This window comes from Urocampus carinirostris, chromosome 16 (assembly GCF_059441175.1).
Source record: "Urocampus carinirostris isolate Australia breed hairy pipefish chromosome 16, RoL_Ucar_1.0, whole genome shotgun sequence".
In the NCBI taxonomy this organism is placed as follows: Eukaryota; Metazoa; Chordata; class Actinopteri; order Syngnathiformes; family Syngnathidae; genus Urocampus; species Urocampus carinirostris.
The window spans coordinates 1,361,531-1,377,537 of record NC_142364.1 but is presented as its reverse complement, the minus strand read 5'-3'; the positions used below and the strand labels follow the sequence as shown (position 1 = coordinate 1,377,537).

The 16,007-nt window shown below is 41.9% G+C and overlaps 2 protein-coding genes across 4 annotated transcripts in view; both read left to right on the top strand.

Annotated features, from left to right (window-relative positions):
* Positions 1 to 4,033, top strand: part of camkk2 (calcium/calmodulin-dependent protein kinase kinase 2) — a 32,991-nt gene extending 28,958 nt beyond the window's left edge. For all 3 annotated transcript variants that reach the window (XM_088355566.1, XM_088355565.1, XM_088355564.1), the window contains one exon: positions 1,240 to 4,033. In XM_088355566.1, the coding sequence (XP_088211692.1) occupies positions 1,240 to 1,312 (73 nt within the window). In that variant the 3' untranslated portion in view covers positions 1,313 to 4,033. The remainder of the gene's footprint in view (positions 1 to 1,239) is intronic.
* A 6,526-nt stretch (positions 4,034 to 10,559) lies between these two features.
* The window catches only part of LOC148349946 (poly [ADP-ribose] polymerase tankyrase-2-like), an 85,964-nt gene continuing 80,516 nt past the window's right edge, over positions 10,560 to 16,007 (top strand). The window contains exons 1-3 of the mRNA XM_088319974.1: positions 10,560 to 11,026; positions 12,856 to 12,971; positions 14,050 to 14,158. Of these exons, the coding sequence (XP_088176100.1) occupies positions 10,585 to 11,026; positions 12,856 to 12,971; positions 14,050 to 14,158 (667 nt within the window). The 5' untranslated portion in view covers positions 10,560 to 10,584. The remainder of the gene's footprint in view (positions 11,027 to 12,855; positions 12,972 to 14,049; positions 14,159 to 16,007) is intronic.

Sequence of the window (16,007 nt, the reverse complement as noted above, 5' to 3'; positions counted from 1 at the left end):
GGGTTACAGTTAGGGTTAGGTGTGGGTCTAGGGTTAGGGGCTAGGGGCTAGGGTTTGGGCTCCATGTTTGGGTTCTAAATTGAATGGAAGGTTCCAAAAGAGGTCTAGAGCGAGGGTTAAGTATTGAGACAGGTCACGGACTAGGGTTAGGTGTGGGTCTAGAGTTAGGGCTAGGTTTACAGTTAGGTTTAGGCGTGGGCCTAGGGCAGGGGTGTCAACCTCATTTGAACTCGGGGGCCACACGATAGAACAAACAGTCTGTCGGGGGCCGGACTAGTAGATTAAAGAGAAAGAAAAAGAGATAAAGAAATAAGAGAAAGAGGGAGGGAAAAGGAGAGAGGGCGGGACAAAGAAAGAAAGAGGGAGGGAGAGAGCGTGAGAAACAAAAGATAAAAAGTCGTGAGCAAGGGGGAAAAGAAAGGGAGAGGAAGAAAGAAATCCAAAGACAAATAAAAAGACAGAAGGAGAGAAAAGAGAAAAGAAAGTGCGAAGGGTATGAAGAGAGAAAGAGGAAACAGAGAAAAGGAAAAAAGTAAGTTAAAAAAGCAAATGAAGAGCAAAAAAAGTTAAAAATACATAGAGAGAGAAAGAGACAAAGAGGAACAAAGGAAGAGAAAAAGAGAGACACAGAGAGTGGAAGAAAACAGGTGGAAAAGAGAGAGAGAGAAATAAATACAAGTTCAGTGTCTTTGTGAGAGACACCTGGCTTTGGTTACATCAAGTTGACATATTTTAACCTGCAGCTTGTTTTTCTCTTGCACTTCTCTGAGTGTTGTCTCGCGGGCCGGATTCAATCCCTTAGCGGGCCTGATCTGGCCCGCGGGCCGCCTGTTTGACACCTGTGGTCTAGGGTTTGGAGCTAGGGTTTGGGCTTCAAGTTAGGGTTTTGAACTGATTTTAGGGTCCCAAAATAAGGTTGGGGGCCACAGTTAGGGTTTGAAACTAAGGTATACGGCTTCTGTTCTTCTGACTGCAATGGATTTTTGTCTTTAAATGGTCCTGGAAGAAGGGGAAAATTTGGCATTGAGAGTCCTTAAAAAGTGCTTGAATTTGGCCATCAATAAAGTTGATGCACCGTGTATATCACAATATAGCATGGGATACTGTACTGGATACCGTTATCAACAGTTCAGGTCTGGCCCACGGGCCGTATGTTTGATATACTGAAACCCTGCATGACTTTTCATCCACTTTGCCCTGAATTTTGACTCTGAGGCATGTTTTCTCTCCCTCTTTAAGGAAACAGCGGTCAGCGGACGCCGCCAGCAGCACGCGGACAACCTTCGTCGGAGACGACGAGGCGCTCTCTTGATGCAGTAGGTTTTTGGGGATTTTTTTTTCACGACGACTTTCTTCGCATGCGTCTTTTTAGTGTTAGCATGCGCGGTCTCGGGCTTCTGTGGAAGCGGGGCTTTTTCTCAGTCTTGGACGTTAGAAAAAGTGACTTTTAAAAGCAACAAAAACATGCAGCGAAAATGTATTGGATTCCTTCCTGATTTCTGTGTTTTTTGCATTTCATCACTCACAAAGGTTTCAGATCATCCAAGCACTTTTTATATCACAAAGAGACAACCAACCCAAGGGTATACAAAATGCACCTTTCAAATGTTGATAACTTCTATAAAGTCACAAAAAAATGGGAAAAAGTCTGTACCCTTTTTTGGCCAACTTTGGCAGCCATTACAGAAATTAAACGATTACAATAATTGGTATTGAGTCTTTTGCAATGCCGTGGAACAATTTTCTCTGCAAGATTGTTTCAAATCTGCCATGTTGGAGGATTATTTAGCATGAACTGCCATCCAGAGCACCAACTGATGGCCAGACGTTTTCCTTCAGGATCTTCTGGTAAACACCAGACTTCATGATTCCGTCAACCACAGCAAGTTGTCCTGGTCCTGAGACAGCAAAGCGACCCCAGACCATGACACTAACACCACCATGCTTTACGGTCGAATTTCATTTTCTTTTTTTGTCAAATGCTGTGCCATTTTTACCCCAGATGTAACGGGCCGCACACCTTCCAAAAATTTCATATTTTGACTTTTGATATTTTGAAGTATTGAGGGTCATCGAGATGTTATTTGGCAAATGTGAGATCACTCTGTGTTCTTTTGTCACAGCAGTGGTTTTCACCATGGATTCCATTTTTTTTTTCCAAGGTCTTTCTTACAGTGAAGTCATGAATACTGACCTTAACTGAAGCCAGCAAGGCCTGCAATTCCTTGGATGTTTTTCAAACTTCTTTTGTAACCTCCTGGAGAAGCCGTCGTCTCAATCTCAATCTTAACTGGTCTGACAGGACCAGAACGGAGACAGGACCCACTTGCGTTACCTTTCCCTCAGTTTTATTGGAAGAAAGGAAAGGGTTGCACCCACGATCCGGTGACCGCAGGAAGCAGGTCACTCTGAACGCGGAAGTGGGACTTCCGTGGCGAGCGATGGCGGTGTCGGGAACAGAAAAAAACGGGTCAGTCGCCGGGACAGGAGAGCAAAAAAACGTGGTCTGGATCTGAAAACGAGTCAAAAACCAGGAGAGGAGAGTCGACGTGGTCAGGATCAAAAACAGGTCGAACCCAAGAAACAGACAAGAGCCAAAACAGGTGGGAGTCAGGGTCAAAAAGCTTGCCTAGAGTAAACTGAGGTTTGCAGACGGACTGACAACAGGTGACAGATAGATGTGGGTTTAAATAGTGACAGGGAGCGGGAACAGGTGCAACGATATTCATTACATGGTCCCTGGGAAAATTTAACAACTCTTCTCAGTTCTCTCCATTTGTGGATAATGGCTCTGACAGTGGTTCGCTGGAACCTACAGTCTTGGAAATGGCTTTGTGACCATTTCCCGACTGATCGATTTTAATGACTTTTTTCCTAATTTGGTGGCAATCCGTTTTGGGTGAATCCATCTTTGAAAAGGGCATTTTGTATTTCTTTGTGTGACATTAAAACGGCTTGACAATCTTTGTGAGTGATAAAAAAGCAAAAAACAAAATCAGGAACGGGGGGACACGTTCTTTTCACGCCACCGTACCAAGGAAGAAGAATCGAGCGGGACCGGAGAATGGTTTACCGACTGCATGTATTTGGACTTTTTCTGAACGAGTATCTAACCAGCTTTAAAATCACTCGGTGTCGTCGTTTGTGATCATATAGCGCTTCACAAAATACCGGAGGACGTTTTTTGTTTCAAGTCCAGGTTCTTTCCAAGATTTGTGAAGCACTTGCTGATTTTTTTCACTTTCGAGGAGTCCTAAAATACCACATTTGACTCTTTCTCTCACCTTTACTGTTCCTGAACGTCGTTTTTTCGTGAGTACCCCGATCTTTTATTTACCGAAGGGATCCCCGGCCTCTCGAAACCTTAAGTGAAACCGGCGAATGTTTCCATTTGTGTTTTTTCTACGTCAACGTACAAACGAAAAGGCACTGATGGTTTTCTTTGATTGCACATTTTCAAAAGGGCACCAAAAAGTTGACTGTGCATCGTTTTTTTTTAAGTGTCAAGAACCTTTAAATACACTGAAAGCTTTTTTTGGGGTACAAAATCTATGCATGACATATCTAGTGGAGAGATTATTTGACAAAAACGAGATGTGCCATGTCGGGTGGAGTTTTTAACCTATGTTAGCTAGCTGTGACTTTTGTTTATGTTTGGTTACCTTCTTTTGCTTCAAGTGAAATAAACGGGTCAATTATTTATCTGAATAAATAATTGGTGCCCAGTCTGAGGCATAACAATGTCAAGAACAGGATCAGGACCCAAACGCGTGACGTTCTCACACGAGCCTTTTATTTTACGGGAAATGGGGAGTCATGCACGTTAGGCAGGAGTCTGGCGTGGAATGATAGGAAGCCAGAGGCCGACGAGATCCATACCAGTTGCCCGTGTTGATATCGGACAGATGGGGTCGATACCGGACAGGACGGCACAGACAGGATTGATTATGAAACAGGATATCGAAAATAAACAGGATAAACTAGACGGGAACAAAAACTGGAGAAAATAACAAACAGGACAAAAATAGACAGATTTTTTTCTCCGTTTTGTCCCTGATTATAGTTCCCGAAATTAACGGGAACAATACCGGACAGGAAATACCAACATGAACAGGACCGAGTCGAAACCCACGTCTTGCGGGGCGGATGTTCGTTGACGGGCTGACGAAGGAAAAATGAGAGCACTGAGCTTAAAAAGGCGGAAAGCCAATCCGTCAATGAGCCGCAGCTGGCGCCACACGGACGGGGCCAATTGGGTGCCATGGCAACCGTGACAAACAAGCGTCATAGAAATATCAAACTCGTCTCTTCAGGCTGAAAACATAAATCCTCCAACGAGTGTTGTTCTCTCCTCAATTCTATTGGCAAGCTCACACAGCTATTCAACAACAATCCTCCCCTTGGAAATTAGAAATTAGAAAAAGCAAGCAAGATGAAGAAAATTAAAATGGGAGCAGGGATTCAAAGACAAAATTGAAATAATGATTTCAAAAGATTGCACTTTCACAAATCGTGGATCCCGCATATTCCAAAATGCTAGTTTCACGTAAAATTTGCACAAAATTCAAAATGTTCTATTCTTGTTTTCTTTTCAAATGCATGTGGCCGATACTTTGAAAGAATACATCCTAAAACTTTATTGATACCTCGGGAACGTTTTCATTTCTCCTTTATTTTGGGACGGGTGAAAAACGATACCCGTATCGATATCGGTATCGATATCGGTGTCGATACGCGCTCCCGTTGATCGGGCGTTACTATAATCGGGGACAAAACGGAGAAAAATTTGAATAGCTTATTGTCGGTAATTGAATGCATTTTAAAGGGACAGCGTGTCATTATTGACCACTAGAGGTCTTTGTAAATTCCAACAGATCCGAACGATACCTTGAAAGAATACGATACCATCTGTAAGGTTTTAATATTTCCTAAACTGAAATATGACTCTTAATTCCTGACAGTTGGAGCATATTCAGAAGTCGGAGAAGTTATTGAGCCGAGTATAGTGCACATAATAATTTTTTAGCCGAATCCAAGAGTTGAACACATCTTTCTTCCTCGCTAATTACAATCCTGTGTGTAGAAAGAGAGTGACAGTGGCTTCCGGGTTGCCCACTTTTATGACACATGGCAGTCAAATGTTCAGCCCCAAGACCAAGCCTCTGGCTGATTGGTCCGTGCCGTGTTGATGCAGATTTCCCAACCATGATTGAAGAATGGAAGTAGGGGTGATAGGCAATGTTCCCTGTAATTTTCCTTACGGGTCTGAGCGTTCACACAAAGTCGGTGAGCAACGCTTGAAACAACAGTGAGCAACCATAATCCCAAGTGTGGCAAGATAATTAATTATCAAACATGTCCCAAACTTTTGTCGCGTAATATTAACATTTTTGGGGGCTTATTTAGTCGGTTATAAGATACAGAACTGTACTTAATCCCATTTTTTACTGGAAGTACAATGTTGGCAACATGATTCACTTGATATCATTGGAAATGATTTGAATGCAACACAAACTTTTTCTTCTTTTTCCGTGTTTTTTTTTCTACTTTTTAAAAAAAATTCCTTTAAAAAAAAATCTCATTGTGTTTATTTTTTCCGAGCTGTTACTTTTTTCTTTTTGTTCTCTATTTACTTTTTTCCTACATTTCTTTCTTTTCTTTTTTTTCTCAGCTTTTCACTACTTTTTCATTTCGGTATTTTTTTCTTTTTTGTTCTATTCCCCCCTTCCTTTAAATCATTTTGTGCATAATTTTACATCATAGTTGGTCATGTTGGGATGAAAGAAGCAAAAACAACCTGAAGAGCCGTTTAGGACCCGAAAGAGCCGGTTCCTTTTAGTGAGCCGAGCCGAAGAAGCCGTTACTCGACTTTACTCAACTTAGTTCTACTTCGACATTGACTTGAAAATACCGCATTTAGAACACAGCGTCAGGGGAACCCGTGTATTTTGACCTTCATGCACCGTAACTTTGACTTAATTTGCTTCTTAATGAGCAATTTGGAGCCCTGATTTTTGTGAGCTGGCTAGATTTTCTTGTGCGCGGAAAAGCTCTGTGCAGTGCGCAATTGCGCACACGCGCAGCTTAGAGGGAACACTGGTGATAGGTCCTCGTCCTTGCCCCCAGGCGAGGTGATTAGATCATTGTTATCTGCACAGAATGAAAACAAAGAAAACATTCCAGAGCACAGGCTTTTAAAGAGTTCCACTCAGGATAAGTATTTTGAGTGTAAGTGGAATAAAACAACGTATAAATAGTATATAGCTTCACATCCTAAAACCTGATCGATATCCCCATTTGATTTGATTTTTTTGATTTTTTCTCCGGCCCTACGACTCACAAATGTATCCTTTAACTATTCCAAATACAGTGTACATTATTGATTGTCATTTTGGAATGATTGTTGAAAATAGGAGGAATGAAATGATGGGATTTTATTCTCTTCCAAATGCATGCAAAACACAAAAAAACGTATTGTCTGAGCATGTGCCGCCCCCTGGTGGCAACCACCAGAAATGGAGAAAAAAAATGTATCTTCTTTTACGTTTGAATAAAAAGAAGACAAACCGTTTTTCTGCGTTCTTCTTGTCTTTGTTTCAGATGTGTTTTGGGTTTGAAATTGGGTTCGAAGTTTGGAAAATAACTTTAAACTCGGGTTAATGTTTCAATGAAGGGTTTTCAAAGTGGCATTTAAATCGAGGTGGCGGTTTTGAAGTAGCGTGATCACTACAGCTATGGTTTCAAAGTAGAATTTACTTTTTAACTGGCGTTAAAGTTTTAAATTAGGGTTATAGACTAGGGTTAACAGATAGATAGAGAGAGATAGATGGATAGATATAGTAATACTTTATTCATCCCCGTCAGGAAATTCATATTTCCAGCAGTATGCTTGTGTTGAAAAATAAAATAAAAGATAAAGAATACAAAATAGTATTTAAATAGTGCTACAGAAAATACACACTGTAATAAGAATAGGGTAGTATGCAAATGTCTATGGGGTGGGGTTTAATGTGGGCTTTTACTCCTCCGGGTGGAGTTAAAGAGCCTCATGGCATGAGGAAGAAATGATCTCCTCAGTCTGTCCGTGGAACAAGACTGTGACGGCAGTCTGTCGCTGAAGCTGCTCTTCTGTTTGGAGATGATGCTGTGTCGTAGATGTAATGAATTGTCCATGATTGACTGCAGACAGGGTTGGGTAGGGTTACTTTAACTGATTACTTTCAATGACTTCTGGATGACTCCAATACCAAATATGCTCATAAAAGACAAAAGAAACTAAATAGGAATCAAATGACACAATTTTGTGCAGGCTTGGGGAGTAACGGAATACACGGAACGGCAAAAATGCTGTCGGCAAGCCGTTTGGATTGATTTTCATTTTGTTTCTGTCGCATTTGATGTTCGTTTTGCCGGAGATCAAAGAGATCAAAGCCAGGAGAGAAAGCTTACCACGTGTTGTGAGTCATCATTTTATTCATATTTAATTTCTTTTGTTTTTTATGAGCATATTTGGTATTGGAGTCATCCAAAAGTACGGGGCGGCAGTAGCTCAGGAGGTAGAGCGCTCGTCTTGGGATCAAGGGATCCCAGTTCGAATCCCGGCTCGTCCGTGTTACATGTCGAAGTGTCCTTGGGTAAGACACTGAACCTCTAATACCCCCAATAAGCAGGTTAGAGTCTTACATGGCTGCAATACAAGGCCGGGAAGTCATTGACTTGAAAAGCGCTAAAGAAATGCAGATCATTTTCATATATAAATGCAGATCATGAAAGTAATCCAGTTAAAGTAACCCTACCCATCCCTGTTCATCGCACCGCATCCTGTGATTCTGGTCCCGATCGGGCTTCCGGACTAAAGGACTGGCCAGGTCCTTCCGAAGTCAAGTCAAGTCAAATTTATTTATGACGCCCTTAATCACAAAAATGTCTCAAAGGACTGCACAGGATTACAATGACACAATGACCTGATGATCTTAAACCAACATGCGGGCAAGGAAAAACTCAAAACCTCAGCGTGAGGAAAAAGAGAAACCTTGAGGAGGGACCTCACAAGAGTCGATACGAACCGGCCTTGACCATCCCCCACATCAACGCGCTGAAACCCGAGTTCATCACAATGGTTCCAGGTATCGATTGGTGTGATTTTTTTTTTAAGGGGAATTGGTTTAAATTGCAATAAAGACCCTAAAGTTCCATCTACTGTAAAAAATAAGCCAACAACGTTGTTTTTCTGTCCTAAGGGTGCCAGCCAAGAATGTCTTTCTTTTTTTAACAATTTTAAAGGTTATCGCTGGGAGGTACCGCTCCAGACCTTGCCGTCCTGTGTCAACACAAATTGGATGGGTTTCTCACGAAGGAAAAGACAAAAACAGATGAATGGATTTGAATCACTGAAGAATTTCCCGGGGAAGCGTCGAACACATGAAAAAGGGTTTGCCTTGAGTGTTTGATCATTTCAGTTTTGTGAAAGAAATCCTATAAAAAAAAAAACTCGACCTGATGACACGCGCACCAGGGTTTGCAACAATGCTAAAGGAAGAAGCAAAATATATGGACAAACACTAAACCTGCAATGATACAATGTTATGATTGTCGGAATCATCTACAGTTCAAGTTTCCATCGACGGACGGGGAAAACGTGTCTTGATCATAACACAGAGCTTGAGTCCACGGCACACGGGCAGAATCATCCCAGTGATGTCACGCGTGTGGTTTTCTCTCATTGTGGGATGAAAATGGTGAAAGTAAGAAGAGGACTGTTTCAAATACGGTCCAAATGACAACCCAAACCCCCAAAAAGATGAAAAAGAAGTCTCATTGAGCGCGTCTAAGAAATTCATCTCCTATTTTTCAGTGTCTGCGAAAACTTATGTGTATCATTTGACTAGATTTCTAATTTGTTAACCTTGTTTTCCTGCTGTCGCACAGCAGCTGTGTGGTTAGGGCACGGTTCCATGATATGGATGGTCACGGTTCAAGTCCGGGAGCAATCGAGAAAATGCATTGTGTTTATCAAACTATTAACTTATCAGGATCGTTGTATTGTAGTTAATTTACTACCATAGCACGGCGGCTGGGTGGTCACTGCACAGCCTCATAAAGTGAAGCGACAGCGTTCAAGTCCAGCAGCAGTTAAGGAAAAATACTAATAATATAAATATTGTCTAATTCTGACTGAGGCACAGTTCCAATCGTGTCATTATTTTTCTAATTTTCTGCTCTGGCACGATGTGGGTGCATGGTTAGGGCACAGGCCTCGCGATAAATATATACAACCGCGAGACTGAACAGGATAGAGCGCTCGTCTTGTGATCAAGAGGTCGCAGGTTTGATTCCCGGCTCCTCAGTGTTATATGTCGAAGTCTCCTTGGGCAAGACACTGAATCCCTAATGCGCCCGATAGCAGGTAGTTGCCTTGCATGGCTGACTCCTTATTGGGGTGTGAGTGTGTGTGTGAATGGGTAAGTGTGTAGTGCATTGTAAGCGCTTTGGGAGGTCTTCTGTCACTTGAAAAGCGCTATGTAAATGCAGACCATTTAACATTTAAGTAACGGCTTCAATGTAGCCCAATGTAGCGGAATAAGAGTACACCTTCTTCCTCACAAATCTACTCAAGAAAGTAGAAAGTAGATTAAAAATACTCCTAGAAGTACAAAATGTCCCAAAACTTACTCAAGTGGATGTAAGTGGGACGGGATTAGCTCAGGTGGTAGAGATAAAGCGCTCGTCTTGGGATCAAGAGGTCGCAGGTTCGATTCTTGGCTCCTCCTTGTTATATGTCGAAGTGTCCTTGAATCCCTAATGCCCCAATAAGCAGGTCGGCACCTTGCTTGGCTGACTCCTTATTGGTGTGTGAGAGTGTGTGTGAATGGGTAAGTGTAAAGTGTAAAGCACTTTGGGAGGTCGTCATTGACTTGAAAAGAGCCATAGAAAGGCAGCCCATTTACCATTTAGCATTTTGATTATCCTCAAAACATTTGAAGGCCTACTCCCTATTGGTATGTGAGTGTGTGTGTGAATGGGTAAGTGTGAAGCACATTGTAAAGCGCTTTGGGAGGTCTTCAGTGACTTGAAAAGCGCTATAGAAATGCAGACCATTTACCATTTTGCATCTTGATTATCCTCAAAACGTTTGGAGGCTGACTCCCTATTGGTGTGTGAGTGTGTGTGTGAATGGATAAGTGTGAAGCACATTGTCAAGCGCTTTGGGAGCTCTTCATTGACTTGAAAAGCGCTACAGAAATGCAGACCATTTACAATAAAGTAAAGGGATAATTTTATTTCAACAATTATAATAATGACCACTAGAGAGCAGTCACACTTTATCGTGTCGTGTATTGAGAGTTTAATCATTATCACGGGCGATTCAAAAACATTTCCCCACAGAAAAAAATGAATAGAGAAGATACAAACGTTCGATTTTAAAAGGCAGAGCTATCTTTTAGTAATTATGGAAAGTATGACAATGTATAATTTATACATTTATACCTTTATAATAAAGGAAGAAAAAGCGGATGTTTGGGTTGGACAAACCGGAAGTGGCCATCCGCTCCTGTTGCTAGTGGGGACTGTTGTGTTGTGAAAATGGCGACGCCTCGTCGCTCCCCTCACTTTCTTTCCTCCCCACCTCGGAGCTCCTCCGTCCTCGCTTCCTGCCCGACGCCGACCGACGATGCCGCGCTCCTCCCCCGCGACCCCGCCGCGGACGGTGAAGTGTCTCCGGCCTCTCCCACCACCACAACAAGCGGGAGCGGCACTCCGCGTTTGGCCCTGAGCGCCAGTAGCATCGCTAGCTCCCCGACCACCGCGGAGGGTAGCGGGGCGAGCGCCGCTTCCACGCCCGAGACGAGCGACGGCAACGCGGCCTGTGGCGGTGCCGTCCCTGGTCCCAACGGGGCGTTCAGGGAGCTTTTCGAAGCCTGCCGGAATGGAGACGTTTTGAGGGTGAAGAAGCTTGTGGACTCGGCGAATGTGAACGCTAAAGATATGGCTGGACGCAAATCGACACCCTTGCATTTCGCTGCAGGTAACTAAGTTGGCTGCTTTTAAAATCAGATATTTTCGGACTATAAGGCGCAGCTAAAAACTTCAAATTAGACAGCAATTTGAAGATGCGCCTTATATACCGTTAGGGGGAAAAAGTATATTGCAAATGTAGCGTTTACCAAATTGTTCGAATGAGTTATCTGACTCCATTACCCAAACACAAACTTTATTCTCCTAACAATGCATGCTCGTTTCTTAATTTTAGGGAAAAATATTGACAAGAGATCGGCATTTTTCACACAGGGGCAGATTTCTTTTTTGTGAAGTGAATTCCATCGAATAATCAAATTAGTCTAATTAGTCTTCGTCGAGCCTCCCATCTCTCGTCTTTGCTCCTGTCTGTGTCCTGTCTGTCTCTTCTTCCGTCTTTTTGACACATCGGGGCATCGGCCACCCCCCATGGGCGTGCTGACTCCTCCCCTGGGCGTGCCAGGAACTTCTCTACCCGTGGGCGCGCCGCCGCCTCCTCGCCGAAAGACGCCGCCATGTCTAAAGGACTCACAACAAGAAAGCCTATCAGAAACCTTGTCTCCTTTTCCCGCGTCAACCCTTGTCCTCGTTCTTGTTTTTCTGTAAACATCATTCTTGTTCAGGCCACACTGACCCCAAGCAAAATTTAATTCAGCAAAATTTAATTTGTCTTATGTTCAATCCCTTATAGTCAAATAAATAAAACAAAGAATCCTTCATTACCGAAAATGATGGTGGGGACATTTGGAAATGCATGCTGTATTCATTCGAGGTTTTACAGTATATTTCTAAAAACATCTCTGACCACAATCGAGTAACGTTCCATGTCATGAGAATCGAACCCCGGTCATTTTGAATCCTAACCACTGGATCACCTGTGATATAGATAACATATGAAAAGGCATTTGATTTTTATCCACTTATATTATTTTCACTGAAAGTGCCAGGAACAATTATTAGAGAACGGAGAAAATTTGGTTGTTTTGTGCACTATTTTTCTATCTGTCTTAAACTTTAATACTAGAGGGCTTTTTTTCGATTACGTGGCCCCTCAGCTAAAATGAGCTGAAAGTGGTCCATTGTGATTTTCTCAGAAATCTGATGTTTTAGTGGTGGATTGGGCCTATTTTAACCTCCTTCTGATGATCACGACCTAGTGAATGAAAGTTCTAAAGCACAGGCGGCCCGCGGGCCAGATCAGGCTTGTTAAAGAATTGAATCCGGCCCGCGAGACAGCACTCAGAGAAGCGCAAGAGAAAAACAAGCTGCAGGTTGAAATATGTCAACTTGATGTTGCCAAAGCCAGGCGCCCAACAAAGACACTGTACTTGTATTTCTCTCTCTCTCTCTCTCTCTCTCTCTCTCTCTCTTTTCCACCCCTTTTCTTTCACTCTCTGTGTCTCTTTTTCTCTTCCTTCGTTGCTCTTTATCTCTTTCTCTCTCTCTCCGTCTTTTTAACTTCTTTTGCTCTAACTTCCTTTTCTCTCTTTTCTCTTTCTCTCTTTCTACCCTTCACGCTTTCTTTTCTCTTTTCTCTCCTTCTGCATTTTATTTCTCTTTGGATTTCTTTCTTCCTCTCCCTTTCTTTTCCCCCTCTCTCACGACTTTTGATCTCTCTTGTTTCTCACGCTCTCTCCCTCTCTTTTTCTTTCTTTGTCCCGCCCTCTCTCCTTTTCCCTCCCTCTTTCTCTTATTTTTTTATCTCTTTTTTTTCTCTTTAATCAACTAGTTCGGCCCCCGACAGAATGTTTGTTCTATCGTGTGGCCCCCGAGTTCAAATGAGTTTGACACCCCTGTTCTAAAGAGTCATTTTCTCATGTATTTTTTGCAACCTGTCAGGTTTTGGCCGCAGAGATGTGGTGGAGCACCTCCTTCAGACCGGCGCGAACGTGCATGCCAGAGATGACGGAGGCCTGATACCGCTACACAACGCCTGCTCTTTCGGCCACTCGGAGGTGAGAATGGGCAGTAAAACCCGCCTTACGGCGTAGAATGAGATGTTTCCCCTCCGAATAACATCATAGACAGTTCAAACTTTGCGGAGCTCGGGATATGTCGAGTGACGTCTCCAGGATGCCCGTCTGCTATTGGTCGACATTTTATAAAATGCCGCTCTGCTATTGGTTGACGTCGATGCATGATGAAAACGCCGGTATGCTATTGGCTGGCTTCATTCAGTTCAGACTCAGGTGTCCTTTGTTAAGGCTTACAAGTTGGCGATACAATACTGTGTTTTTTTTTTAATGCCAAAAATCATGATAACAATGGAAACGGAGCATTCGTTTATCAAAAAATATGAAGAAGGGACACGTATCGTTCCCCTCGCTAAGGAATATAGCAGATCGAGACAATTATAATGAATAAGGAGGCCAGGAAATCTTCTAAAGCAGTGATTTTCAACCACTGTACCGCGACACACTAGTGTGCTGTGAGAAATGATCCAATGTCACTTTTTCAAATTTTATAAAACATTTATGAATCATTTTTTGCGAATATGTCATTGTCCAGTGTCTGTGCTGTAAAAACTAGGGGTATTATAAATGATATTGTAATTAAACATACTGTTCAGTGTCATTTTATAACATTTTGGTTGGAAAAACATTGTCATGCATGTCAATCCTTACGTATTTCATTTTTAATCCGCCATTGTTGTTTTTCTCACCCCTCTGCATCCACCCGTCATCTCCACGTTACCAGGTCAAATCATGTTAGACCAACAGTAAATTTATAATATTCTTTAATCATCAGTTTTAACTTTATTCCGCCGTCGCTGTCTCCAAACGGCATCCACCCGCTACTCCAATTAACCAGCTTAGGTCACGTGACACCAAAGGCGGATACAATTTGATTTTACCTTTATGTTGGTATTCATTTATGTTATTTAATCATATACCCATTACGTTTTGCGTAAGTAGGACTTATTATACTGTTTTGTTATTTATTGGTTTTGATTTTTGCAGACTGAGGCTTCTCGCAGGGGATTTTTTTCCCTTTTCTTGTGATCCTGATCAATAATACCGATGTTACTTCCAGGTGGTGTCCTTGCTCCTGTGTCAGGGCGCCGAGCCCAACGCCAGAGACAACTGGAACTACACGCCTTTGCACGAGGCCGCCATCAAGGGCAAGATTGACGTCTGCATCGGTAAGAATGGTTTACTATTTTATTTGCGCTCTATCCTTAATTCTCCGCTTCCAGATATTCTTTTGATTTGATTGAGTTTTATATGGGGCAGCACGGTGGAACAGTGGTTAGCGCGTGTGCGACACAGTTCTAAGGTCATGGGATCAATTCCAGCTACCAGCCTTCCTGTGTGGAGTTTGCATGTTCTCCCCGTGCTTGCGTTGGTTTCCTCCGGGCACTCCAGTTTGTGAAGACATGCATGTCAGGTTAATTGGCCGGTCCAAATTGTCCCTGAACGGTTGTGTGTCTCTGTAATTGGCTGGCAAGCAGTTGAGGGTGTCCCCTGCCCGATGCCTGAAGATAGCTGGGATGGGCTCCAGCGCCCCCGTGACCCTACTGAGGATAAGCGGTTGAGATGGATGAATGAATGACTTTTATATGTTTTATTATTATGTATTTTTATGTATATATAGTCAGTTTTATTTAGTTAGTATTACTGATTTTTTTTAAATTGTTTTAGTCGTGTTTTTTTATTCTAATTTTAAATTGGTTTATTGTGCTTTTTATGTATTTTTTTTAATACTTCTGTATTTTTATGTTTTTGTTTATATATGTGTTTTATATTTTGTACATATAATTATTTTTAAATTGTCATTGTTATTTATTTTTATATTCATTTCAATTAATTTTGTATTTTGTTCTTATTTTATGTCTCTTTTTTTTGATTTTTTTTTTAATGGATTAAATTTATTATTTCATGCATATATTTGTTTTTTTAAAATATATTTATTTCATGTTCTAACCTGAAAGGCACTATTCAAGTATTAAACTTTTATTTGGGCAGCACGGCGGCGCAGTGGTTAGCGCGTGTGCGGCACAGTTCTGAGGTCATGAGATCGAACCTCCTGTGTGGAGTTTGCATGTTCTCCCCATGCTTGCGTGGGTTTCCTCCGGAACTCCGGTTTCCTCCCACATTCCAAAAACATGCATTTCACTGTTAATTGGCCGGTTCAAATTGTCTCTAGTGAGTTGTCTGTCCCTGTGTGCCCTCTGATTGGCTGGCAAGCAGTGGAGGGTGTCCCCTGCCCACTGCCCAAAGATAGCTGGGATGGGCTCCAGCGCCCCCGCGACCGACCCTACTGAGGATAAGCGGTGCAGATAATGGATGGGTGGATAAACCTTTATTAATAAGACAAATCTGCTAACCAGGGTTCTGTACTTAACATTCTCATCACAAGTATGAATCGACGTTAGCTTGTCTGGAAACGAAAACACTTTTAAGACGCTTGTCGAATTTTACTGCTCTAGTTCTTTCTCACGTCGATTTTCTTCTTTGGTGGTCCCTTCTAAAGGTTTCTCTTTTTCCACACGCTGAGGTTTTGAGTTTTTCCTTGCCCGCATGTTGGTTTAAGATCAGGGGATGCTGTCATTGTAGTCCTGTGCAGTCCTTTGAGACATTTTTGTGATTAAGGGCCCAAAAAAATAAAGGTGACTTGACTGCAACGAATGATTAGTTTAATAATCGATTAATCTGACGATTTTTTTTTTTTTTTTGAATCGGATAGAAAAAAAACACATTATTAGTTCCCTCTTCTTTATTCAAATATAGAAATTGTGTGGTATAATACACATGTCTGTTATACACCTGCAAAAAATATATGTACATATATTTTAAAAAGTGCAAAAAAGCGATTGTTGTTGTTTAAGGGACTTGAACTTTTGGAACAAGAAAGCATTGGAAATCTGAAAACCAATTGACACGTATCAACAATAATATTCTAAGTGTTTTGTCAAATAATAATACACAAATACATACAATGGTATACACCTGCGAATGGTAGAAATACTCTTTTAAAAAAGGCAAAAAAAA